At 38.6% G+C, this 26,576-nt stretch overlaps 6 protein-coding genes across 7 annotated transcripts in view; 1 reads left to right on the forward strand and 5 right to left on the reverse strand.

Annotated features, from left to right (window-relative positions):
• On the reverse strand, window positions 1-4,935 carry lg15h1orf198 (linkage group 15 C1orf198 homolog). Its single transcript, XM_085372743.1, has 6 exons — window positions 4,609-4,935; window positions 3,828-3,878; window positions 3,624-3,752; window positions 3,017-3,184; window positions 2,297-2,650; window positions 1-1,193 (listed from the first exon to the last, which is right to left on the reverse strand). Exons 1-6 carry the CDS (start codon window positions 4,912-4,914, stop codon window positions 1,137-1,139), a joined length of 1,065 nt encoding a protein of 354 aa, XP_085228869.1. The 5' UTR covers window positions 4,915-4,935; the 3' UTR covers window positions 1-1,136.
• A 1,390-nt stretch (window positions 4,936-6,325) lies between these two features.
• LOC146617438 (gap junction Cx32.2 protein-like) lies at window positions 6,326-9,535 on the reverse strand. Its single transcript, XM_085373279.1, has 3 exons — window positions 9,476-9,535; window positions 8,497-8,630; window positions 6,326-7,552 (listed from the first exon to the last, which is right to left on the reverse strand). The coding sequence occupies exons 2-3, from the start codon at window positions 8,623-8,625 to the stop codon at window positions 6,893-6,895; spliced, it is 789 nt and encodes a 262-aa protein (XP_085229405.1). The 5' UTR covers window positions 8,626-8,630; window positions 9,476-9,535; the 3' UTR covers window positions 6,326-6,892.
• Window positions 9,536-11,659: 2,124 nt separating this feature from the next.
• Window positions 11,660-13,259, reverse strand: LOC146617439 (gap junction Cx32.2 protein-like). The gene is made up of 2 exons (XM_085373200.1): window positions 13,221-13,259; window positions 11,660-12,634 (listed from the first exon to the last, which is right to left on the reverse strand). Exon 2 carries the CDS (start codon window positions 12,604-12,606, stop codon window positions 11,755-11,757), a length of 852 nt encoding a protein of 283 aa, XP_085229326.1. The 5' UTR covers window positions 12,607-12,634; window positions 13,221-13,259; the 3' UTR covers window positions 11,660-11,754.
• A 1,885-nt stretch (window positions 13,260-15,144) lies between these two features.
• LOC146617440 (gap junction Cx32.7 protein) lies at window positions 15,145-18,712 on the reverse strand. 2 transcript variants are annotated; one of them, XM_085373270.1, is made up of 4 exons: window positions 18,601-18,712; window positions 17,687-17,838; window positions 17,397-17,582; window positions 15,145-15,750 (listed from the first exon to the last, which is right to left on the reverse strand). In XM_085373270.1, the coding sequence occupies exons 1-4, from the start codon at window positions 18,710-18,712 to the stop codon at window positions 15,145-15,147; spliced, it is 1,056 nt and encodes a 351-aa protein (XP_085229396.1). The 2 variants fall into 2 exon arrangements, with proteins under 2 accessions (XP_085229396.1, XP_085229397.1); XM_085373271.1 differs by lacking the exon at window positions 18,601-18,712 and having other exon boundaries at window positions 15,145-15,190; window positions 15,257-15,750; window positions 17,687-17,815.
• A 3,108-nt stretch (window positions 18,713-21,820) lies between these two features.
• Window positions 21,821-24,789, reverse strand: hsdl1 (hydroxysteroid dehydrogenase like 1). Its single transcript, XM_085373082.1, has 5 exons — window positions 24,375-24,789; window positions 23,117-23,562; window positions 22,538-22,621; window positions 22,182-22,331; window positions 21,821-21,996 (listed from the first exon to the last, which is right to left on the reverse strand). The coding sequence occupies exons 1-5, from the start codon at window positions 24,592-24,594 to the stop codon at window positions 21,925-21,927; spliced, it is 972 nt and encodes a 323-aa protein (XP_085229208.1). The 5' UTR covers window positions 24,595-24,789; the 3' UTR covers window positions 21,821-21,924.
• Window positions 24,790-25,786: 997 nt separating this feature from the next.
• Window positions 25,787-26,576, forward strand: part of tbc1d32 (TBC1 domain family, member 32) — a 96,924-nt gene continuing 96,134 nt past the window's right edge. The window contains exons 1-2 of the mRNA XM_085372728.1: window positions 25,787-25,938; window positions 26,073-26,237. Of these exons, the coding sequence (XP_085228854.1) occupies window positions 25,787-25,938; window positions 26,073-26,237 (317 nt within the window). The remainder of the gene's footprint in view (window positions 25,939-26,072; window positions 26,238-26,576) is intronic.

The raw sequence follows: 26,576 nt of genomic DNA on the forward strand, positions 1-26,576 counted from the left end.
AACTGTGACCCCAAAATGCATGAATGTGATGCATGTGTGTAACAGAAGATACAATGAGCAGATAAATATAGAAAACTAAGCATTACATGTAGATCTGACACAAGTGCCACCAAACACTATAAGCCTGCCCATTTACCTACGACACAATAGTTGAGTGTGAATCATTTCACACTATGCACACTAGATTTGTTCAGCATTATTTTGAGGTCAAAGGTGAAAGCTGGGAGGTGTGAAAGTGTTTCCAAGTAGCTGAATCCATGCAGGACATCTGTAACTGGTTCCCATAGCAGCCCGGACATACAGCCCATGACTTTTCCATGACTAAGTCTGAGCACTTCCCAGTTCTTCCCTCCTGTGTGTTTTTTTCCAAATACCAAACAGAACAATGCTGCGGTTTCTATTTAGCTACATTTAAACCAACCATCTATTTCTATGTATGTATAAAAGCTTTAAATACATTCTGCAATAATAAGAGATGTAACGGTAAAATCCCAAGATTTTTACTGTAGTAATTGCACTGTGTGGGTCAGGACTGCAACATCACGCACTACTCTAAATTTCTTAGGTTTACAGGAATATATAAGCATAAATAAAAAGAACATGAGCAATAAAGAATAACAAAAATATTAACTTAAACCTGGATATGGGTTTAGTGTTTTGTTCCATGGTGACGAATAAAACTGTTCATTTGATAAACTCGTGTCTAGGAGCTACGTGTGAAATCAACTGTGCATTCACAGCACACGTACGCAACAGAATCATCAGGTTACTGTATGCAGCAGGATTATGTGACCAGCGTGTACATCAGATCGATAAACTTATTGATTTCAATTTTTCTCTGAGTGGATTTCCAGCAGACTTCATATCAAGTGGTAAATGTGGAAGTGTTTGGCAATTCTATGGACTCGATCCTATTCTGAGAAAGGAGAGGGGGGAAAAATCCACCAGGAAAGGAGCAGTGAGATAATGTCTTAACTACCCACTGAAGACGATTACAAGAACATAATGTGGTTATTTTAAAAAAATGGTGTCTCCTAAATCTAGACGTGGATGTCTGTGGTCATGGTAGTGTGGTCCTTCTTTAAAGTTATGATGAGGATGACTCATTCAGAGCAGTGACTGGGTCCTGCTGTGGTTTACCAGTTGTCTAGGAAGTCGAATCCGGTCTTCAGGATGTTGCTGCTTGTATTAAACTGAAAGGAGAGAAACAGAGAGATCCTGATAAATAGCAGTGAGGCAGAAGACACTGTACAGACTGCGTTTGAGCTATTATTGGGCTACCAACGAAGAAGTCATAAAAGACAAAGACCTTGCTTGGTAATGCCCCTCCCACTGTCTTAAAGCTTGGGACTCTTTCTTTAATTGCACATAGCATCAGCCCTCTTTAGGGTTTGTGTTTGCCTCATGTAATTAAGCCAGTTTGTGACAGTTTGTCTATCATATTTTTTAATCATCTCTGTCCTGTTCAAGCCATTCAGTATTCTACCTGCACTCTTCATTACTGTCACTGGGCTTTGCATTTTTGGCTTTCTTGCAAACTGCATTGTCAAGCAGCTAAAGTGCTATGTGATTAGGTTCCAACACAAGACCATAAATAACATATTAGTCTTCTGTTACAAAGGAAACAAAGGTGGTCGTGTTGGAGAAAGGCCAGGTTTGAAAGACCAGTGATGTCTCTTGGCAGAATAAGTCGTACACTGTCATTGTGGCATCTGCGTTGATCCTGTAACACATCAGTCTGAAGCCTTAATACAGAAACACGGGTCAGTAATAGACTTTAGCCACTATGTCCAACACCAACAAAATGAAAATGTAGCAACTACATGTTAACTCTCAGCTCCAACGTTATGACACAAAATGTCAAGGTTTGCTGTTAATATCCAATATTAGGTTTCATCCTTATCAATAACACTGAGTCCTCCCTTTAATGTAAAACTTAGTTTCTCTGTGTCAGTACAAACAATAATGAAGCAAAACTAAAAACATAACCATTTTTTTAAATTACGTTTAAAAAAAAAAAAAAAAAAAAGTTTTCTAAACTATAAATGTAAACCCGACCTTTAGAAAGCTTGGACCAGGTCAAGAACCAATATTATCATGGGCCTGTAAATACTGGGATAAACACATACGGTATGACCTTTTTAAAGCATATCTCATGCCCGGTCACCATCAAGCAGCAGGTACTTCAAAGAGCTGGGCCTTTTATTCTTAACTTTAGCTAGTGTTTAATAAAATCCAAAGCAAATGCTTAATTCAAATGTACTTAGTACTTGCAGTCTCTGAAAACGGAACTTACCTGGGTAAAAGTGGGGCTGACGTCAATATTGGCTGAGCTCTCTTCCTCCTTCTCTTTCTCCTTCGAGACATTTGAAGGCTTGGACACCAGGTTGGAGGCGAACATTTCATCGACCGTGTTGCTGACGGATGGCAGGGTGCTCTGAGATCTCTCCCAGCCTGCATTTGTAGATGGGACGCTGATAGGTGGGGGCGGGTTTGGAGAAATGGAGATGGATGCCGGGGTTGCGCTGACAGCGGTGGGGATAGGAGGTGGTGGCACAGGAGGCTTGGGTGCTCTATGCTTGGTGGACCTAGTGGGAGCTGGAGCATGGTGCTCTGCAGTTTCAGGCTCCTTGGCGCTGACAGAGCTATCCTGTGGGAAAATGTAAAGAAAGCAGCATTGAAGGATAACGTTCAGAAACAAACCTGGCATCAATTTTACATTTTCTTTTCTCTCCTTCTTAAACTGTAGCTTGTTTACATTTGCCATCTGCTTCTACTCGTGGAGGCGTCACTGATGCCAGATATTGCAGTTTCAGGCTAGGTTCTATTTTAAGACACAGTCTGATAACACATGTTAAGGCTGGAACTTTCCATCTGTTATTTATCAGAAACTTTACAGATCATAACAAATGTTTTTGCCTGAGAATTCGGCATCATCCATAACTTTTTTTGAAGAAGTTGCAACCTTCAGATTGTAATCAGTAAATAGGATGTGATGGTATTTTTACATGCGTACCTGTCGGAGGTAGGATGGGAGGGGTTTCTCTCCTTTCTCTATGGACTTGATCTGGCTGGGGGTCAGGGACTGGAAGTCAGCTTGCTCACCCTCCAGCCTGGACCTCTCAGCACTGATCTTCCAGAAAGATGACTCCTCTTCTGGTCTCCGGCCCTCGCTGACCGACACCTTCCCAACCACACAGAAACAGTTATGCACACAGTCCTGCATTCTTAAGATACTATGAAGCGAGGCTTCTCGGGTAAAATTCCTAAAACCTATTTTAGGTGATCTACTTAGCTCTTTTTAAAAATGTGAGCAAAGGTGAAGGTTTTTCAGAAATAAATGTATCTGAAAACTTTTTTTGTGGCTACAACAAGCAATTGTTCTGTGAAAAAAAAAAATCACAATACCAGTAGTCAGGCATTAACCGTAAGAAATACAAAAAAATATATACAGTTAACATTTCTGCCATTTTTACACAAAATTAAACAAACATCACCACATCCACTTTATGCTCGACTACTGCAAATGTTTCACTCATTTTACAGTCCTATTACAACAGCAAACACTTCCCTTCCAAATGTGCATGCTGAATCTCTGCTTCAAACATGAGGCCCCACCATACCTTTGTTCCTGCTGCACTCTTGCCAATCTGACCGGAATGAGTAACCTTCGCCGCTTTTGAGTCAGACTGAGAGGATGATGAGATCCCCTGGTCTACAGGGCCTGATGTCAAGCTGAAATCCATCTGACTCTGAAAGAATGACATGTAAGGGAGGATATACTTTATGTATCCAGAAAACAGACATTCCTGTTAATTTATTTTTACCTTTGTTTCCCACGAAAAAGGTGCAGAATGCTCATCCTGCCAGGTGATATCCTAAACACAAACACATGCTGTGATTAGTTTCAGCTTACACAGTCATTGTGCTCACTGCCCGTATTTAAGGGTATTTATACTAGGTTAGGTGGCTAAAGTAACATATGATGTGTGTATTTTCTATAATCTAGCGCCAACAAATACCTTGTCTATTGTAAGACTTCCTTTTGATACACTGGTTTATCGGTTAAAAGGCAACAAATGATACTTCCTACCTGCCAGTTTTTCTTAGGAGTTAAACACTTGTCAAAATCTGCTCATAGCAGCCTTGATATCATTTAAAAAAAGTGTTGCTGTGAGCTGATGTGTATGTTTTGATGCTTACTATTATAAAACAGTAAATATGTTATTAGTTACAAGTATTTAAAGCGCATAAAAGGCGAACTGTCTTTGCAAACTACTTTTTTTCTGCATTTATCTTTTACAAATCAACGATTACATTAATAATGAAACTCGCATAAATACAGTGGCTCTTACCATATATAAAGATAAAGCCAATGTCATTTTAAACCCTTTAAAATATAAAATGTTTCACTCTTAAATATTTCTATTCATTATACAGTGACACAACACCATATTTGTCGCCAGCCGTCTCGCCACAGTGACGTTTACCAACATATTTTCGAGGCTACGTGGCTCTCGTTAGCAGGCTTTTCTTGTTAGCGGGCTATCCTCGCCCTAAAACACACCTTAAACACACAGAATCCAAACTCTAATGTCTTTTAAGTACCTCTTCTCCGAAGTGAACTATCTTCTGACCCGTTTGAATGAGCATTTTAGGGTAACAGACCACTTCTTCACGCTCAACTCTGTGCATAGCGTATCGGGCTCGGATATGAGGATCCATCATCCAGTTGTCGATGGCGTTGTCCTGCTCTTGCGGCGTCATTTTCTCCCAGGACGAGCCGTGCTTGGCTTTGATTTTCTCCCTCTCCTGCATTATTTTCTTTGCCATGGAGTTGATGGAGGAGAAGTACTCCAACTTCTTCTCCTCCATCCTGTGGGCATCGAGCCCCGCCACGGTTGCGACGGCCATCTTTAACTGGGGCCAGCTGTTGTTATTGTGAGAAAGAGGAAGCCGGCGTCGCTGAGTGGGCGTCACCATAAAATCCACACGGCACCACTGCTCAGATTTAAGGGCTAATAGCGCCATCTAGTGTTATAGTGTACGTGTAAATAAATATATATATATATATATCTGGCAACCTGATACATATATATGTATTAGGTTGCCAGCCATACATACAGGGCCAATACATAAGAGCTTTGTAAATTACTAGCTATATTAAAATGATCAACAGGGATTAGCATAACATAGCATAAAGGCACAAGTTGCACTGGATAACATAAAGAGGAAGATAAAGAACATTAGTGGACAGGGTAGTCAACTTACCTCATTGTGAAAAATGTTTATTTCTTATAAAACAAGCTGTATGGTGATTTTAATTGAGGATTGCCTAGGTAACACAATGATATTTTTCACCCGTGGTTCTCTTTTATGTGGCTCATATAAAATAACACAGTAAGAACACACAGCATGACTTATCTAAGTAGTGCTTTTCCTAGTCCACCTCTTTTCAACACAGTAGGCCCACAGCAACAATTCTCATCATTAAGAAGGCCTGTGTAAGTATAGTTGGTTAGTTGAGTACTTTTCTTTTCCTGCATCCTTATGAATCATGTCTTTCCTCAACCTCATGAAGTTGTTTTGGGGGCTATTCAAACGCTTCATGTGTCCATTAAACCTGTTGTGTGTTGTTGACCACTCGGGGGCAGTGGGAACAAGCTTTAAAAGCTGGGCTTTATAAGTTGTGGCCAAAAATTTCTTTTTTTTTTAAATTTCCTTTATCTATTTACCCATCTTATTTTCCACATACTGCTTATTGTTACACTTATTTGCCTTGTATGTCTACTGTACAAACTGAACTGGAATGACTGACTGTTAACTTTCATAATTTCAAATAAAGTAAAGAATAACAATTTTAAAAAAAGTTGTGGCAAAAACGTCGACAAACTGCTGTATCTTTACTCCTTTAGCTGCTATGCATTGATTTTAAGAACTGCAAAGTTAAATCATGTGCATGCTTTATTCATCTAATCCACATGGACAAAAAAAAGAACCACAGAGCTGCAACAGTCATTTGCATCATCTTTGTAAAGTTACAGAACTTCATAATCACATACTACTTTTAATTTGTTCTAATAGTCTACATCTGAGTATTGGTATTTATTTCTCCTCACAGATCTGAAATTTGTCCTTGATGTTTTACTTCTTCTCAGTGAGTCATTTATAATAAATCAAATGAAAGAGTTTCCAATACAAAGATAATTAAACATAAACAGAATTTTAAAACAAAATTCAAAACATAAAAAATATTTTTTTCTCAATAATATTTATTAAGATTACACGAGGTACAAAGACAAGCCACATGAAGTCACATATATTAATATATAAACATCAAAGCAAACCATTTTAAATGACATAAATGTACATTTCCAAAACATCCATGTCTGTAAAATCATCAGTACATCAGAGAAACAAAGAAAAAAGACATTTATAAAGCAAAGTAGTGCTAACAGTCATACCTTCTTAGCGCTACAAAATGGCTTTTAGTAAATGCAAACTGCAGCAGTTAAAACATATCAGCAGTGGGTTCAGAAATCTAGTCTTTAGATATTTAGCCCATGTAGTCAAAGGCCACACATCAGACTTTTCAACTAACACCAAAACATGCACCTGTAATATTATGTACAAAACCAAAAGTAAGTTAAAAAGAGACAAAAACAGTTTACTCCAGTGACAATATACCAAACATCAGATTGTTTTAGATGTTTCAGATGTGTGAGTTTATTGCATGAATTTCAAGCATTTAAAATAAATAGCTGTGAAAGACGTTTGTTTTCCCTTTTACAAATGTGTGCCAAAGCTTCTTGCAATGTATCCCTATTAGCCTCTTTGTTATTTGCCCTAGTTAACTGTTCAAATACTGCACATTGGATCAAAGCCGCACTTCTCAGGCTGTGCTGTTACTGACATCATTGAGGCTAAGTTTCTGATTTTTCAACATAGTGTCACTGGTGAAACGGGGGTGAAGGGGAATGGCGGTCATCGGCACTGTTTTGGCCTTTCGTCTGGATGAGCGACAACACAGCAGGTAGAAGATCTCAACCACGTTGAGCACAAGTGACAGGCAGGATGCTACCATCATGAACATGATGAAGATGGTCTTCTCAGTGGGTCGAGACATGTAGCACTCAACAGTGTAGGGACATGGGGCTCGGGAGCATTCAATTAGTGGGTCCATGACGAACCCATACAGATAATACTGCCCCACAATAAATGCTATCTCCAGGAGGATCCTGAACACTATGGAGACCATGTAGTTTCCCAGCAGATTACCTTTAATCTGCACCTTTCCTTTCTCGTTTGTATACTTTGGAGCTTTTGTTATTTCACTGCTAGAGTGGGTCTGTATATATTCTCTCAGCTTTTTCTCTTTGTGGATGACATGCATGACATGACCGAGGTAGATCAGTGTCGGTGTCGAGACGAAGATGATCTGCAGGACCCAGAATCGTATATGTGAGATTGGGAAGGCGTGGTCATAGCACACGTTCTTGCAACCAGGCTGTTTGGTGTTACAAACCATCTTGGACTGTTCATCACCCCAAACCTGCAATGTTCAGATGACAGTGTTTATTATTATTATTAAAAAAAATAAAAATAAATTAAGGTATTACATTTAGTCACACAGCAGCACAAATCCTATACACTGAAGTGCAAAATCAATGTCCTAACATATAGTAAGCAAGCTGATTTAACTTAACTTTCATACTAGTTTTATAAATGAACTCGTTTTACAGAGTTATCTGTGCTTTTTTAATTGAATAACTGGTACACTTGATTTGCCTGAGTATGAACAGTGCAGACTGGTAGATGCAAAGAGTCACAGACCTGGTACAACTTAGGTTAAAATAATTGATTTGGAAATTTTCTTAGCTTAACCAAATTTTCTAAGTGCATTTAACTTGTTCAGTATGCATATGTACATATAAAGACTATAATATATTTAACAATTATGAAGTTAATTTGAAAAATTCTCATCTTAACTATTGAAATAATCAAATTATTGCAGACCACTGCCTTGCGTTTACACTTTTAAGACAACAAACCAAAAATATATTGTATATTTTACATATTTTGTAAAGTGTTACTCTGTACAATGACCAGGCTATAAAATAGAATTAGGCTATATATCTATAGTAAGATCAACTTTAATAATAAAACTTCAATGTACCAAACCAGTGTTTTTTCACTGTCAGTGCAACCTAGCAAATTTATATTGAGAAAAACGTGTAATTCTCATATCCACTGTAATCCACTGTTTGTGAAGAAAATTTACTCTATCAAAGCATTATTTGAATTTTAGTTTCAACACTGTTTTTATGTGGACTTTTGTTATACCCACCAGAGGGCGTTTTTTTTGTTTGTTTGTTTGTTTGTTTGTTTGTTTGTTTGTTTGTTTTTAATCTGAAAGGCCAAAACTCACAAAAGTACCTAAGGCATGTGAGTTATGTATAATTCTTTCCCTCAAAAGATGAAAAAGTAGAAGCGGACCTTCTCTGCTCCAGCTCCAAGGATCATGATCCTGAAGATGAAAAGCACGCTGAGCCAGACCTTCCCGATGACCGTGGAGTGGGACTGGACCTTATTCAGCAGCGAAGACAGAAATCCCCACTCACCCATGGTTTCTGAAAACAAATAAAGATCCTTAATGACTGATAAGATGTGAATAAATTCAAAGTTTCATCAAATCTAGCCTTCGGCAGATCATTTAGAAAATAAATGTTTTGCTGAGGAGATCATAGTTTGTTTATTTAGCTGTTGCATATGCAGTACACTATATTCAAATTATAATCTGAGACAAAACCCTGAATTAAACTTAAATTTTAGAGTCAAATGACTAAACTGGCCTCAAATTTTGAGTCTTTCAAACTTATAGATTGAAGTATCTTATTATTTAAATTATTAACTTGTAGTTTGTTATAATCAATCAGTGGAAATTGTTAAACATCACCAGAAGCAGCAGAAAGTCTGCCCTGCTTCTAAGACAATCACATGTACTACTATCCCCAATAACTGTTTAGAAGTTAAAGTAGGAGCTGTGGAATAAATATATTTGATTGGATTTTAAACAAGAATGTACAAGCAACGGATGTTTGTATATGGCTTTCACTATATTTTTATCATATGAAAGAAAAGCCCTTTAGTGCATTAACAGCATAATAACTGCATATCACTGATTTATCCAATCTGAGAAAATACAGAAAAATGTAGTTAATCAGATGTTTGCTGTCACAGATTATGTATAGTGTGTCATTTTGTCTCACTAACATACACTCCCTAATAATAATCAGTGCTCATCAGTCAACACATGACAAGATGCATCTTAAGATACCTTAATAATGAGAACATGACATTATTTGAATCTTATTCCAATATATTAATTAAAAGTTTACCCTGTTTACAGTTTATAATTAAAAATAAATGCCTTGTAAATGAGGAGGATTTTTAAATAGGTCATTCTGTAGCTTACCTTTGAGTGTAACAGCTCTTCTTGCAGGCAAGCGAATCAGTCACCAGTTGTAGAGCTGAATGGCAGCGAGCGTACCAAACCAGACTTGTCTATGATACCTTGAACTTTAGATTAGATGGAGTTGTGCAAGCGTGTGAGCTGTCACGTTGTCATGACATCTGGAAATGAGAAATCTCATGTAGACAAAATTGGGCTGAACATGGAAAATGTTAATGATTGCCAAACTTTTAACCGCTTGTACTTGATTTTTTCCCCTCTGTATTGGTTTCATAAGATGATACAGTAGTAGTTATCACTGTATGATAAGCTTCTTTAACATTTTGAATTCAACAACATTTGTCAGTTATGCATTTTTAGTCAAACAGTAACAGAGTCAACGACTAAACGGTGCAAACAGATTACAATGAACATGAACGCTGCTGCATTTTGTGAGGACTCATGTTCGTTTTGTCATTAAAAAAATGCTGAAAGTCCGAACAAACTGAGTAAGTTTAGTATTATAAGCTTCACAAAGACTGAGATATTGAACTGAAATATGCTGAGCTGATATATTTGATCTATAATGTTCCACTTTCTTTCTTTTTTTCTTTATGTTTTTTTTTATGAAGATATTCTCATTGTCTTTAGATAAACTTTGAAAGTATAGCGCGATCGATTACCAGTCAACCTAACAGCCGCACCCCATTCTGAAGAAATACCAGATTATAGATGGAAAAATTAGTCAGTCGCCACATGATTCATTTGTAACAACCTTGTATTAAACAATTATTTACATAAGTTTAGCAAAATGTAAAATTATTGCATTTCAAAATATGTTAAACAAAACTATCAGCTATTATCACTATTATCAGCTCTGGGAGGCTTTGACTGTTGTTATTTGCCAGTTTCTACACACTGTCACTTCAACTAATGCCACTTAAATAGTTTAATAGTTTAATAATTTATATAGCACATTTAATTACAACAGGAGCATTGACCAAAGTGCTGTACAAGAATACAACATACATAATAAAACAACTTAGAGTATTAAAAGCAAACACCAAATATGAATTAACAAACAACTCTCATGCTGTATTAAAAACCAGTAAATAAAAATGCGTTTTAAGATAAGCTTTAAAAAGATTGACAGTAGGAGCCTGTCTGATGTGTAGGGGTAAATTATTCCACAGCTTAGGCGCTACGACTGCAAATGCTCGATCACCTCTATGAACCAGCCTCGACCTTGGTACAGCTAAAAGCAAAAGATCACTTGATCTAAGATATCTAAGGGGGGTATAAGTCTGCAAGAGGTCAATGGGCATTGCACTAGTTTTGCACAAACTGTATATAGTACTTGTCTTAAATTCTATAAATATTGAATACTTTTTTCTCTTTTTTCCTCTTTATCATAATTATTACCGCTATTTTCTGTTATTTTCTTCTTAATTTAACTGCACACTTCTATATGCTCATGTAAAGCTGAGGAGCACGAGCCAAAGAACTTCATTATGGGTAAATGTGGCTACACTGTTTATCTGTACATGACAATAAAACTTGAAACTAGAAAAACCTAAAAAACTAATGAATAATGAAAGTAATTATTAGTTGTAGATATGAAGTCACACAAAATGTGTGTAAATCATGGTTTTTCAAAATAAGGGCTTATGAACTGAAAAGTGTGAACATCTAAAGACAAGAGATTGATAGAAGCAACGTTTCTTCAAGTTCAAGTCATTTATTTCAAACAAATAAGTATACAAAAAAAGCTGCTTACACATAACAAACAACATCATTTTTATCTTTCAGTAGGTAAATCAACTCATAGAAAATGAACAAGACAATACCATAACTTAGAGAACATGACCGGGCATACAGACATTTTTTCTCATTAAACTGTTACAATTTTTTTCATGTTGTCAGCAGAATACTGATGGCAGGATTACTAGTAGTTTACTGTTTATTTGACAGTTTTCCTGCTATAATCTACTTTACAGTAAGTTGCTGTATTTGATGATTTGCAGTATAGAACTGGCAGCTAAAGTTTGCTCGTATAATATAAATATGTTAGTATTGCACCTTTTAGTAATAGATTTTCAGGCATATACAAAGGAATGGAAGCAAATGCTAGAAGAATATATAAGTAAAAATACAACAATGTATTATGTGAAGACTTTTCTAAGCACATACTAACATATTAATGCAGAATGACAAAGCTTTTCTATTGTCTTTCAGTCCCTTGGATGTATCTGAATGCAGACACCGAGCAAGATAATACATTTTAATTGTCACAGACATGGTTTTTAATGACCGCTCAGGAGTCGTTTCTCATCCTTTGCCCCATCCAAGCTCCCTGCAACACTGTGGCTGGCTTCAAGATCTGCATTCATCCTGTTCTGCTTGAGGGCTTCCTCTGCAGTTGGCCACCTTGGACCTGAGAGGCTAGCAGGATATTCTGGAGAGGTAAACTTATGAGGGCGACGTCTACACCTGACCCTTTTGCAAATCAGGTAGAACATCTCAATGACGTTCAGAAACAGAGAAACACAGGCCACCACCAGCATGAAAATAATGAAGACGGTTTTCTCTGTGGGTCGAGACATGTAGCACTCAACAGTGAAGGGGCAGGGCTTTCTAGAACAGGGGAACATGGGGACCATGACGAAGCCGTACAAATAGTATTGTCCCACAATGAAGCTGGCCTCAATAACTATCTTGACCGCAAGCTGGGTCAGATAGCTCCCCAGTAGATTCCCCTTGATTTGCACCTTCCCCCTTTCATCTGTGTATTTGGGCCTTTTGCACTGGGTGCCACCAGGGCTGGAGAGCAGCTCCCTCAGCTTGTTCTCCTTGTGGATGATGTGCATGGCGTGGCCCAGATAGATGAGTGTTGGCGTGGAGACAAAGATGATTTGGAGCACCCAGAAACGAATGTGCGAGATGGGGAAAGTATGGTCGTAGCACACATTCTCACAACCAGGTTGCTGAGTGTTGCAGACGAAATCTGACTGCTCATCACCCCAGACGCTTTCAGCACCTGCACCCAAAACCATGATTCTGAACAGGAAGAGGACGCTCATCCAGATCTTGCCAATCACAGTGGAGTGTGACTGGACTTTTTCCAGCAAGGTTGACAGAAACCCCCAGTCTCCCATCTTTAATGACAGTGTTTAGCCTCTATTTCTGAAAAAAGAAGGCAAACGTTGTAAAGACATAACACCACACCTTATTTCTGAAACATTAACTACAACTTATTCTTTAATCAATAAACTCCTGGTGAATGAAAAGAGCTTACAGCTCTTTAGATAGATCATTTTATCTCCTAAAACCTGAGAAGGAAGAAGAAATTACAGTATTCTGACCCTTGAGCTTTTGGATCAATATTTTCCACACATAATCATTAATCATTAGAAAACGGAAGAACAAGAGACACAGTGTCATCAGACAAATGAGTAAAAGTGGAAAAAAAAAAACTTTAAAAAATGTTTCTTTTAAAATAAGTACATGCAAATTTTTATGCATACAGAAAATTAAGCTATAATATGATTAAAACTATACCATAAATAAAATTAACAAAGAAATCTGATGCTGTTAATGTAATCAAAAAATAGTAATTATAACTGAAAAGTAAATTAACAACCAGCCATGTACTTACGATAAAGTAAGAAATGAATCTTTAGTGTGAAAAATTCCAATATAATAACAATTTTCTCTAATTGATAAAATGATCGGTTATCTAAAGCAGAGGAGAGAAACCGTTACATCTTACCTGTTGATCTGCTCAGAGAGGACTGAGTCTCGTTGAGAAAGATCACCAACTATAGTTGGACCTTGGATTTCTGGGCTCTGATCAGCGGCTGAGTTACGCAACACACATCTGTGAGCTAACAAGAGCAGGAAAAGTTTAAGAAACACCAGACCAAGAGGGCAGCGGGTGTAATAATTGACAAGTGTTCAGTTCAGTTGTGTCAGTGAACCGCCATTAAAGTTTGAAAATAAATAAAATAGGAATGTGTGTGTGTGTGTGTGTGTGTGTGTGTTTTCATGTACCGTATTTACATTTTTTGTGTGTGTTATATACAAATGAGGAAGAGGAGGAGTAGCATGATGAGTAACTGTATTAGTCTGAATTGGGAGGTTAGTTTGAAATTTGCACTCTATGTGAAACCATTAATCATGAATGTGTCAGAAGAGAAGAAGGTCTTCTGTCAGCTGCACAGTCGGCGAGCAAGAGATGTCACTTTAAAATAGCACTGGAAGTTGAAAATAAGGTGCATGTGTTCAAAATATATGTATTTATCAATTTCATTTATTTGTGTATTTCACACACAAATGAGAACTATGCACATGGATGATGAAGTACTGTGTAATTCCCAGTTGGGAGGCTAGATTGGAATTCGGGCACCTTGCTAAAACATTTGTTGATTTAGTCAACAAATGTTTTAGTCATGAGATTGTAGATAAGGTTCAAGTAGATGAACTGGTAAGTTTTGTGACTCACAGTAACATTCATAACCAGCTGTTTCCTGCCAGAATCATCAAAACATCACGCCCTGCAACCAGGAAATTATTCATAATCTGTGGGATTAGAAAAACCGTTTACTGTCACTTTTCTTATGCAGGTCAAAAGCTAAGCTAAAGCTAAGTGGTAGTAAATTAAGTTTTGTTAAGTTTAGGCAGAGATAGTTTAGCTCTAATCTTTTTTCTGTTTCTTATTGTACATTTTTCTGATGCTATTAACAACAAATGTGGCTGCTGTGGCTCAGGCAGTAAAGGAAACTGCCTATTAATCGCAGAGCTGATAGTTCAGATGTGCAAATAAAGACACTGAACTAACTACCAAATACAAAAGAAATTGTCCGTTACATTTTAAAGAATAAATTGCATATATTTTTTCATTAGATTCAATAAACACTAAGTTTTCAAAAAAATTGAATTTTCCGGCTTTACAGGGTTAATATATTTTAGGTCATTATCCAGATCCAGATTTCATCAGTTTTGTAAGCATTACACAACTGCTACTCCATATACACACTTATACATTAATGGTCCAGTTTTAATTTTTAAAAAATTAACTAAAAAAAAAAAAACCCAACAAAAAAGCAAATGTTAATATTGTGTTTGTGTATCTTTGTAAGAACTGGCAACCTCTCCAGAGTGCAACACCACCTCTTATCTCATGACAGTGTGAATGAACGCCAGCTACCCATGATGCTAAGATAGATAAGGGATTGAGAAAATTGATGAATGGAGGTTTTGTTCATTTTAAATTGAGGAAATTATTGTATGGGACATTGCACATAAAAATTATTTGAACATTTATTATGTATGTTCCATTACTTTTACATACAGGGTGGTTCATAGCATAAGAACAGGACAGTGACATTTCAGTCACATCTGGGTCTTTATTGAAGGTTTATTGAATCAGCATTAAACATTATTAAATGTATTAAAAGTGGAAAGCAGTTGACTACAATCATGTAATGCATTAACAGTAAACTCCAGTTGTCTATTGTGAAAAAAATGTAATTTTCTGCAGCCCTTTGCATGTGACTGAGTCTTGTTTGCAGAAGCTGGCCATTTCCCTCCCACCTGCTCTATTTAGTGCACACACAAACACACGTCTCCAAAGCCTCCAGAGCATACAAATACTGCCAGGAACCGCATATACAACCTATTGCTGGGCTTATACATCAGATGTGGATCTCCCCCATGTTGTTGTTCTCAGGTGATCCATTTCTAGGAGCCTCACTGACTCCACTCGTGATGCCGTTCACCCCTAACTTTCGTCCTTGCAGCTCCAGCTCCAGGTTGACATAATTCTGAATCATCTCGTCCCGGTTTTTAAAAGCCTTCCTTTCTGAGGGTGGAGGAGTCACTGGGGTCACAGTGTAGTCCTGTCTCCTCGCCATGCATTCCTTCACCGCTTTCACACACAGATAGAACAGCTCCACCAGGCTGAGGACGAGGGAGACACAAGCCGCCACCAGCATGAACCAGATGATGACCGACTTCTCTGTGGGCCTGGACAGGAAACAGTCCACTTTGTGCGGGCAGGGGAAGCGGGTGCAGACATAGCGTGTCTGTAGGGAGAAACCATAGAGAAGGTACTGACCCACGATAAACAGAACCTCGAGGGCAATCTTGGCCAGGAGATGGAGGACGTAACTGCGCAGGAGGCGGCCACGGATGCTGATCTTGCCGCTGTTTTTGGTGTACTTGGGAACTTTATAGGCCCTCCTAAGGAGCAGATTGGTTTGGTCATCCAGCTCTTCCTGCTTCTTCATCCTTTCCTTCATCTTGGATTAGAAAAGCAAGAACACAGAGTTATACATTTTCCAGGAAACAGATAAACCTTAATTCTGGCAGTGTGAACAAACTCTCACAGTTCCAAAATGTTCTGCCAAAATATGGCTGAACAGTTACTCCAAACTGCCACACTGTTCCAAGCTGTGTTTTCATTAACATTTTGGCTAAATGTATGAGCACAATATAAAATATCAGAGCAATGTTAGCATATGGTGGAACAGCTAATAATGTGCGTTGGAGAAGCACTGAGAAGCTTTTTTGTTTCTTTAAACTAGCACTAGAGATTTGTCCTGCTAAGAAAACTCCTTCTTAAGCCATCAAGAAATGGTTTGACTATCAATCCATTGTCTTCCGCTTCCAATTCAGGGTTGCGGGGGTGGGGGCCTGGAGCTTGCCCCAGGTGTCCACCCGGGACAGGTCGCCAGGCTAACATATAGAGAAGCTATTCACATCTATAGGCAATTTGGAATCATCAATTAACCTAACCCCACTAAGTACATGTCTTTGGACTGTGGGAGGAGCCAGAACTCATGCGAAAACAGGGAGAAAATGCAAACTCACACGGCACAGGCCTGGCCTGATGCTGGAACTGAACTCGGCACCTTTGTGCTTTCAGGCAACACTGCGCCATCATGCTGCCCCATCCAGAGTGCACCCCACCTCTCATCCTAAGGTAGCTGGGATAGACTCTAGCACTGCCACCCAGTCCCATGAATGTTTGGCCACCAAGGTGAAGAAAACATGAAATCAAATGTTGTGTTTACACTGGATCATTTCCAGCAGTGCTTGTAATATAAGCCCTTTGCAGGTTCCTTCTTTCAGCCAAAACAAAAGCTTTGGAGACTTGAGTCTACTAGCTGCACATTACCAGCAAATGTTACATTGTAAGTTTGGTTTATGTTTGACTTGGTTAGCCTGCAAAAGTGTCCAGGTCTTTATTAGCAAGTTATTTACTCTAATGGAAACCGGAAATATGGACAAAAGCACTGGACCACACCTCTTAATGTTTGAATTTTCACTCCAATTGCCACAGGTGTATAAATTCAACCACCCAGCCATGTAGTCTGCCTTTACAAACCTTTGTCATTCTAAAGAGATCACTGAATTCAAGTGTAACTGTAACAGTATACTACTGTTGCAACAAGCCAGTTGGTGAAACGTCTTCCCTGTCCGTATTCTTGCGAAATAGAAACAGACTCAACAATAAGTCACCAACACTCTCACTTACTCGATAACTACAGAGCTTCAAACCTGGAGCTGTTCAAACCTCTGGCATTAATATTGCAAAAACTGTGTGCCAGGAGCTTCATGGCATGGAGCAGCTCCTGTAGTCAAAATGTGTTGATGTCCCAGGGCTTTATTCCAAATATTGTTGCCATGTTAAAGCACACATAAATAGACATACTCATAAGGTGGAAAGAATAAAAGCTGTTATGTCTGGGGTGAAAAATAATGACGCAGTCTTAAGCTTCCTCTTTAAGTGATAAACATTAATGCTAACGATGGCGCAAATTAACTTCCCATAAAGGGTGCTAAAAGGATCTTCTCTTCCATGCAATTGCCACTCCCTTATAGGTGTGGCATGCATGACAAAAAGCAGTGATACAATTGTACTGCACGTACTGCAGCGACACACCTTCTTTTCAACGTGGATAACATGAAGGACGTGACCGAGATATAACAGCTTTGGAGTCGCTATTGCAATAATCTGAAGAAACCAAAAGCGCACGTGAGAGATGGGGAAGGCCAGGTCATAGCAAACGTTCTCACAGCCGGGTTGCTGAGTGTTGCACACAAAGTCAGACTGTTCGTCTCCCCAAACCTGAATGAGATCAGAGGAAAATTAAAAATGTTATTTAAAAAAAACACCATAAAGCTATAATCCTGGTTTTCACTCAGATATGTCCTATAAAAACAGCACCAAACCTTCTCAGCACCAGTTTGCAGGACCATGATGCGGAAGATAAAGAGCACCGTGAGCCACACTTTGCCGATCACGGTGGAGTGGCTCTGCACTTTATCCAGCAAGTGGCCCAGTAGATCCCATTCACCCATTTCAATCACCAGCTGTCCTGCTTCTGTTAAAGAAGGTACAGATGAAATAAACATGGAGGCAGATAGACACAGCAGTCGAAGGCAGTCATTTCTGAAGGGATGCGTCGGTGATCTCAGATGTGTATATATTATTACAGAGAGTATTTTGTAACCTGACTTGCAGTTCAGGTCAGAACAGACAGCCTCACTCACAAGGCCAACTTTTTATCACTTCTTGCAGCCTTGTGACTGTGCAGATAGAGGCCACGGCTGCTGATTTCAAGTCTCCAAAACATACTTATCTGCTGGACACTGAAACCTTAGCCTTGGTTACCGCCAACCGCCGCCAAGCATAATTCAAAGAATTCCAGAAACTGAGCTTAAACTGTTCATAAAGAAAGTTTTTGCAGAGTTCATTTTAGATGATGATTTTAAAGCTGATACTGTTTCACGCAATATTCGGTGACGCTTCTGTGGCTTTTCTGGCCCACATTGCATTATCTTTGGATTTTAAATTACTCTAAATACATGATTTTTTGCAGCTGGCTTGTTTTGCCTTTGCCAGCTCTGATCCATATTTGCATGCTTACACTCAGTGTCTCATAACAACAACCATTAAATAAAATTCAATGATGAAACGCAGTTATCCTTGCAAATAAAACCCAAGTCATAACAGAGACATACTCCAACATCAGTCCATTAACTATTATTTTTCTACAACATGTACATCATTATCACTGATTTTCTTTCTTTCTTGAATGGTGAAATCAGAGATAGACTGCATCTGTATATAAAAATCAACTTACCAGCTGACCAAACTGAAAAATTGAAAAGAAAAGGTGGCTGAAGAGAGAAGTACCTCAAGAAGATGAGGAGAAGAGAAAGTGAAGAAGAAGCCGTCCTTGTTTTATTGTTCATTCAGCGACTTATCTGGAAGGACACCATCCTAACCACAACAGCAACTCCTTGTCTTAACAACAATTCAGACGTTCTGCTGAAGTGTAACCAGTCATTGGTTTATAATATAATTTCATTTTTGTTGCATTTCAGCTTTGTTGGACAGTGAAAAGAGAACGTGATCGTCTGCTGTACGTTTTCTAATTCTTTTTAATATTGGGAAATAAAGGAAGATTCAGGAGATGAACTAATGCAGAAGCTCGTAAGCATGACTGACACTTCAGGAAAACGGTGTGAATAATGCGGTTAGCTGAAAACCAAAATTAAGAATTGAATCATATGTAAAAGTCCCTTAAATGAATCTTTCAGAGCTTCCTACGCTTTTTCTTACACAAGTGAAACATTTGCTCAAAATCAACAGTGTTTAAATTTTTGTTAAGATAAGATAAGATAAGATAAGATAGAACTTTATTAATCCCTCGGGTGGGTTCCTCTGGGAAATTCGATTTCCAAAAAAGCACAGCACCGACAGAAGTTACAGAGTTATACACACACACATATATATAAATACAGAGACAATATAAATAAAATATACGAAGGGGATAAATAGAATAAATAGGAATAAAAATAAAAATACAAGTGAATTGCACATTTCAAGTATTGAGTCTATTGCACCGTTGACTATTTACAAAAGTATTGCACAAAAGGTATTGCACAGTGAGGTGAAGAGGCACTACAGCTTAGTTGTTCCCTCCTTTGTCCTCCTGTTTCCCCTCCCTCTCCCCTCCAGAGAGGAGTTAAACAGTCTGATGGCGTGTGGGACAAAGGAGTTTTTAAGTCTGTTAGTTCTTGTCTTTGGGAGAAGCAACCTGTCACTGAACAGACTCTTCTGGTTGTTAATGGCCGTGTGCAGAGGATGCCTGGCATTGTCCATAATGTCCATCAGTTTCTTTAATGTCCTTTTCTCTGCCACTGTCACCAGAGTGTCCAGCTTCATGCCGACCACAGAGCCAGCCCTCCTGATCAGTTTCTCCAGCCTGGATGAGTCCTTCTTTGCTGTGCTGCTCCCCCAGCACACCACAGCATAGAAAAGTACTCCAGCAACCACCGACTGGTAAAACATCCTCAGGAGCTTCCTGCAGATGTTAAAAGACCTCAGCATTCCTGTTAGCTTTCCTGTCAGTATTTCACTAATGTCCATAATCCATGTGGTCTTTTTCAAATTATTGCCCCAACTGTGAAAAATTGCACACGAGAAACTGGAAAAAAACTCGATAACCTCTCTGAAGGAATGACCTTTTACCTAGACTTAGCTGTGAGTTTTTTTTGCTGTTGCTTATAGTATTTTTGCTTAAGCAAATGTTTGTCTTTTCACCAGCACAGTATTCAGACTCTGGCGTCATATTTAAATCCTACCACAGAAGGGTTTGCACAGCACCGTGTCTGTTTACTACAAACCACCACACTGCGGGTTCATGAGGTTTACAAGTTTCCTCTAAGGTTTCCTCTGACCCAGGTCATCTGTGGGGGTTACAGACTGAACTCTGGAAGCCTGCATCGTCTCTGCTCTGTAAATAATTTACTCCGTACTTACACTTTAAAGAGAAAAACAAAGCCTGGCCTTCACCTTATTGATCAGTCATTGTATCAGAGAAGACAAACATGCACAAGTAAGGCAGAGGGCTGAGGTTTTATAAAAATATGGTTCAACATAAAAGACAAAAGTTACAGTACACACATGAAAACAACGTCACAAGTGATGTTGGAATGGAGGAGTTTTATTGGTCTGATTATGTGCTACAATAACACACGGATTTCACATTCCAGCAATCAATTAACATAATTAATCTCAATGTGTGTGTCAAATATCACACAAATGATTAACTAAAGCAGACCTATTATATTTTTCCACATTCATTTTCTCATATATGTGCTGTAATAGTTTAGGTTATTCATTCTAACCCACCTGCTGTTCAAATCTTGTGTTTGTGAGGGACAGCCAATTAGTTGGCTTGAAATGAGGAGTTAAAAGTGGTCGAATCAGTAACGAGATGGAAATTAGCATAACAGGTCCACTTTAAGCAAAATGCTCTCATATCAAATGTCTTAAATATTGTTTCTTAATAAAATAAAATACCATAAACTTCAGTACACCTTTAAATTGGAGATGCTTGAATATCACACTTCATTCACTCGTCACACACTTATCTGTATGTAAACACTTATATATATATATATATATATATTTTGCAACAGATAAACACCACACTGTATTGTAGAAAGCTTGACATTTAAACTCTTTGTTTGATTAGACCAGCAAATCAAAGAAGCCGAGGATACAATCTCGGTGCAAGAACGAGTTGAAATATAAACTATTTTTTTTACTTTCAACAAACATGTTTGTAGCATCTGGATGAGGTTTCCCGTACAGCTTTTTTATACAAACACATTGATGAAAAGGCTATCACATATTATTAGCCTGTTATTTTTGTTTTTGGCTCTGTGTATGTGTCAGATGCGCGTGGTCAGAGCAAAAAGTTTTTGGTTAGAATGAAGTCACATGGTATGTAGATTAATAGCAGATAAAAGCAAACCTTATCACAGTGCAAGTCAAAATACTTTCTTAAATTTATTCTTAAATCTAAATCAAGCCTAACTCCTTAAATTTAGACTTGTGTAATTAGTGAATTTGTTTATACTCGTTTCACTTCGGCTGTGTTTGTATTATATTGCTCTTATTTGTCTCACATTTAAGGTGAGGATTTTGATATTGTCTGCACTTATACACAATGTTCTCTTCCACTGAAGTGTTTTTGAAGATACACAGGAGGTAAAATGAGTTTCACTCGTATAAAATGGTTTCTGTGCACAAGACCAAACAAAGTCTTATTGTTAGGCTCCAATAATAATTGACAAGCTTGTAAATCCAACCCAAACACAGGTCTGGAAATAATTAAGGTTGTCTGGCTTCAAAGTAAACGCTGGATGTCACAGATTCATCAGACCATAATCTAGTAATGCAGGAGCAATGTTGAAAAAATGTTTGTACTTTTACTCATCATTTTAGATGAATTCCACTGCAGGTTCTTTATTAACTAATACCCAATCAATAGAAAGAAAACGGTAGTGTCAGCCTTATCAGAGCATCAAAGTTCAACAGATTTAATAGCAGAAGAAGCTGGAATGCAACAAGATTCGTGTAACAACAAGACCCAGTGCGTCAGATTAAGCTCTTAGCTTGAGCTAATGAGCACTCGTGATCCGAGAACCCAGATCCACTCTGGAATGCATCTCATCAATCCGTACTGCAAAGACAAAAAGAGAAGAGAACAGGATATGGAAAAAGTATTTAATGTTTTCAATTCTGGTTTCACAAAAGCTTTAACAGTATCAGAGATCATCTCACTCAGAGTAATATACTTCACATTTTTTACATTTTCTGTGATGCTGTCAAAATAAAAACTGATGACATGACTTCATTTCAACTGACCTGCAGGGTATGAGGCCAATATCCTGTGGTCCTGTTTGAGACTCCCAGAGTGGAGATGGCATGGCGAGCATAAACTTCTGGCTTTGGTACAAACCAGCCTTCTCTTCGTGATGGTGATGAAGATGATGGCTGCTGCTCACTTGAGGCTATCTAAATGGACATGGACAAAGATGAAGTTAAGCAGCTTGATTTCATCGATCTCCCTAGTTTGATAGCCAATTTCATACATGATGTGCAAACACGACAAGCCACAAATTAGCATCTATCAGAGTAATAGCAGTGGGGATCGTGGATCCAGCCAGACTTTTGCTGCCAGATTTCAGGTCTTACAGAACAGCTACTGTTAAGATATTTACCTGGAAGGGGAGCAGACTCTGAATGAATATGCCTTTGCTGCTGTACTCAAGGTGAAGAGCTCTTGACAAATGATCCAGGTATCCCTGAAATGTCAGAGGAAAGGTTGCTGTTGTCAGGAAAAAATAATGTTGTTGTGACTGGGACTATAGCCAGCACACAGAAGAAATGGAGATGACAGTTCAAAAACCTACATAATTTACTTTAAAGAGCGGCTTACTCTGCTGATTCTCAAACCTTTTTCTGGCTGACACTACTTTACATACTAAAAAAAAGTTACATTTTTAATCAATCATTAACAAACAATCATGGTTCAAAACTGAAAACAGAAGACTAAAACTTATTTTGCATAAATCCTGTTTGTTCAGCTTAGTTTTACAACATATTTTCCACCAGCAGTGGATCTACTTGCCACAAATCAAGAGCTAATACTTTAAGGGGATAGTAGTAACAACAGATCTTCAAATTGATCAGAGACATCAATGTGCTCTTCATCATATTACAAAGGATCTATACAGGCTATAGATATGTTTTACTGGCACGTCTCCATGCCTGCAGACTGTAACAGTGATTTGTCTCACAGTGGAGGCGGTGAGCGTCACTCTTCCAAGAAGAGGTCTGCAGCAGGCACCCGATGATATATTGACCACGGCACCTCTGCTGCGATCCACCATCCCCGGCAGAACCAATCGGGTCATCAGAGTAGTGACTGCAATGTTCCTGTTCACCAAATCCAAGAGGTGCTGTTCGGGCACTTCAATCAGGCTCTGGGGTGAAGCCAAAGATTCATCGACACAGTTTACCAGGAAGCCAATATCTTTACCCCTCAATGCTTCTTTGATGGGCTTGCAGGCCACTTGGTCCAGGGAGAAGTCAGCTGAGACCACAACAGTTTCCACTCCATAATTCTGGGAGAGGTATGCACTCATGTCTCTAACAGAGGAGGGGTCCCGAGTGACAAAGATGATGCTGATGGCATGCCTGGCCAGCTCCTCTGCGTATGCTTTGGCTACAGGCTCCGATGCACCTGACAAGAGAGATGACAAAGTCATGCCAGAGAGAACAAAAAAGTTTGCAGCAACATTATAGACATTGAACCAGTTACAGTGCTGTGAAAAAGGATTTGTCCCCTTCCTGATTACTAAGCTTTTTGCATATGTTGTCACATTTAAATGTTTCATCATCATACAAATTTTAATATTAGAGAAAGATAACCAAAGTAAATTTAAAATGCAGCCTTTAAAAGATGATTTAGGACATTCTGCTTACTCTATTATGTTCTCTACCAGAAAATCTTGATGTAAAATATCTGGTCATCAGTTCGTACCCTGAAGCTCAAGCACACTTGGGTTATACAGCAGAACAATGATCCAAAACACCAGCAAGTCCACCCCATAAAGGTTTTGAAAGGGCCTAGTCAAAGTCCGGATTTAAATGCTTTGGCGTGACCTTAAACAGGCCGCTCATGCTGGAAAACTCTCCACTGTGGCTGAATTCATACAATTCTGCAACGAAGAGTGACCCAAAATTCCTCCAAAGTGATGTGAAAGACTCATTGCCAGTTATCACTGGTAGATGGTACTTCTTGCTGTTAAGGGGGGCACAACCAGTTATTGGGTTTAAGGGCCAATTTTCTTTTTCACAAAACGCAAGGTAGGTTTGGATAGCTTGTCTCCCATTCATACATGCAACCATGATTTAAAAACTGCATTCTGTATATACTCCCGTTGACTTTGGCTATTGTTAATGAAATAGATTCATGAAATATGAATTTAATGAAATAGAGTTTACTTCAATTATGATATAACAGAAATTAACTCTGCTGCGGCCCATCCTTACCATAAACGACAGCCCAGTCACCATATCTCTGGGTCAGCTTCTTACTTGGGATCAATCTGGGCAGAAAATGCACCCTAACCAACGTGCAGCAGTCGCTCAGCAGGATCACTGCCCTGCTGGCCGTGTACAGAGCACCGACCAGCGCCAGGGTTTCAAAGTAAGAGTTGCACGTACGAGAAATTTCTCTGTACAAAAACTGAAAGCTGTCAACCGCCGCCATATCCCACGCTGGAGTTGATGATATAATTTGCTAACTAAAGCTTATTCGGTGATATAACGCTGGGACCTGTACGTGAATAGGTTAACGAATACTTCAGAGGTGTAAATGGAAGCTACAACTAACCCCACATAGTAAAATTACTAATAAAAGCTGTAAGAATTCTCGTTTAAGAAGCAGGTATGTCTCCTCTGCTACACCCGGTGAAAACAGCAAAACATTGGGTCACGTGACAGTGTAGAACAGCAGTGCTGCATTCAAAACCGTAACAAAAAATCCGTCTAAATACTTTTACCTCATGTTGAATGATTTTTAAATATATTCAATAAGGTTGAAATATTCTTTAATTATCACATGACAAACAATAAAAGCAAGTATAAACTCTAAAATTAATCCAAAGACATCCTAAATATCCAGATTTTTATTAGGAAGCCAAATTCCGATTATCGTGGAGATACCATATGGGGGTCTCCCACAATGCACCACAGTTAACACTGGACGTTTCCATAGAGATACAGTTGTGGATAGCAAAGCGCTAGCTCGATGAAGCTCTTTTATATGCACAAAGACAAGGTGACTGATTTAAAAAGCTCTGTGCGTGATGGTTTCCGTTTGCCTTCGTTGCTTTTTAGTCCAGCTTCCGTTTTAGTTTAATTTTGGCACTTTTGTTTTTCAGCTAGCAGTGTTTCAATAATGGCAGCGTCAAGCTAACAAGAGAAGGGACACATTCATTGTTGTTAGCAGCAGAATTAAGCCTTTAGATTGCAGGACAAAATCAAACTGATTGTACCGTTATTTTACATTTAATCACACATTTACGTGGTGTACACTGTCATCATTGCTGTGATCGCCTGTTTTTCCAGATAGGTAGCCAATTTTCAAACCTGTTGGTGATGAAATTTTTTCCTCCTCACTAAATGAAACCGAGAAGGGGATAATGATAAAGGACGTACGTTTTAGTAACATGCTGGAGGTAGAAATATACACATGAGCACGTTTTGGTTCGTCTGTTGTTAAGTAACTTAATCTGTTATCTTACAGAGTATTAGTTTATATAGTTTCCTGTTATTTTTCGCCATTGGATGAGCAAATGTGTATTTTATGCTTTAGTGAATGGAAAGAAAAATGCCTCCTTTAGTCTCTTAGAAATCCCTCTGAATTAAAACCTTTTGTTTTTGACACAGCAGTAGCAGAGATGTCTGAGTTTGCTGAGGATGAGGTGGAGTTGCAGTCCTTGGTTAAGCAGTTTCTGAGAAGCATCAGTGACAAGATCTCTAGTGCTCCTTCACCTGAATGTGCTGAAGAGATCCTTCTTCACCTAGAGGAGACTGACAAGAACTTTCACAAGTGAGTCCATCATCATGTAATGACTGGATCTAATAAAATAGGCTTTGTTATGTTTCTATGGGTATGTGTTCTTTGTGTTGTTTTTAGTATATATTTACAGTATAGGTGTGACTTGGTTACTTCTCTTCTTACAGTTATGAGTTTGTGAAGTACCTCCGTCAATATGTGGAGAACGCTTTAGGATCTGTGGTTGAAGAGGAAACAAACAACTTGACCAGAGAAGATGGACAACATGCAATTGGCTCGGGACACGACACTCTGATTCACGCAGTGACACAAAGGACTAGATACTCAGCTGAGTGAGTGTCTCTGAATATCTTTAGCATCTTTTTCTATTGGCCCATATTCATCATGTTTATTGTGTTTCAAACCTACTTCATTGACCCTCCATACTTTCGGATATACTGGAAAACTCCAGAACTCAACATTCTTACTAAAAAGAATTTCAAATGCAAAACTTTGTTTTTTCTTTTGGCTGCACCTTTTAGGGTCGCCACAGAAAATCTGCCTCCATCTCACCGTATCACTTCCCTGATACCAGCTATCTACAGGGAGTGCAGAATTATTAGGCAAATGAGTATTTTGTCCACATCATCCTCTTCATGCATGTTGTCTTACTCCAAGCTGTATAGGCTCGA

Source organism: Diplotaxodon limnothrissa, linkage group LG15 (genome assembly GCF_057381915.1).
Source record: "Diplotaxodon limnothrissa isolate DT_005_m linkage group LG15, D_limnothrissa_male_GT1.1, whole genome shotgun sequence".
Classification (NCBI taxonomy): Eukaryota; Metazoa; Chordata; class Actinopteri; order Cichliformes; family Cichlidae; genus Diplotaxodon; species Diplotaxodon limnothrissa.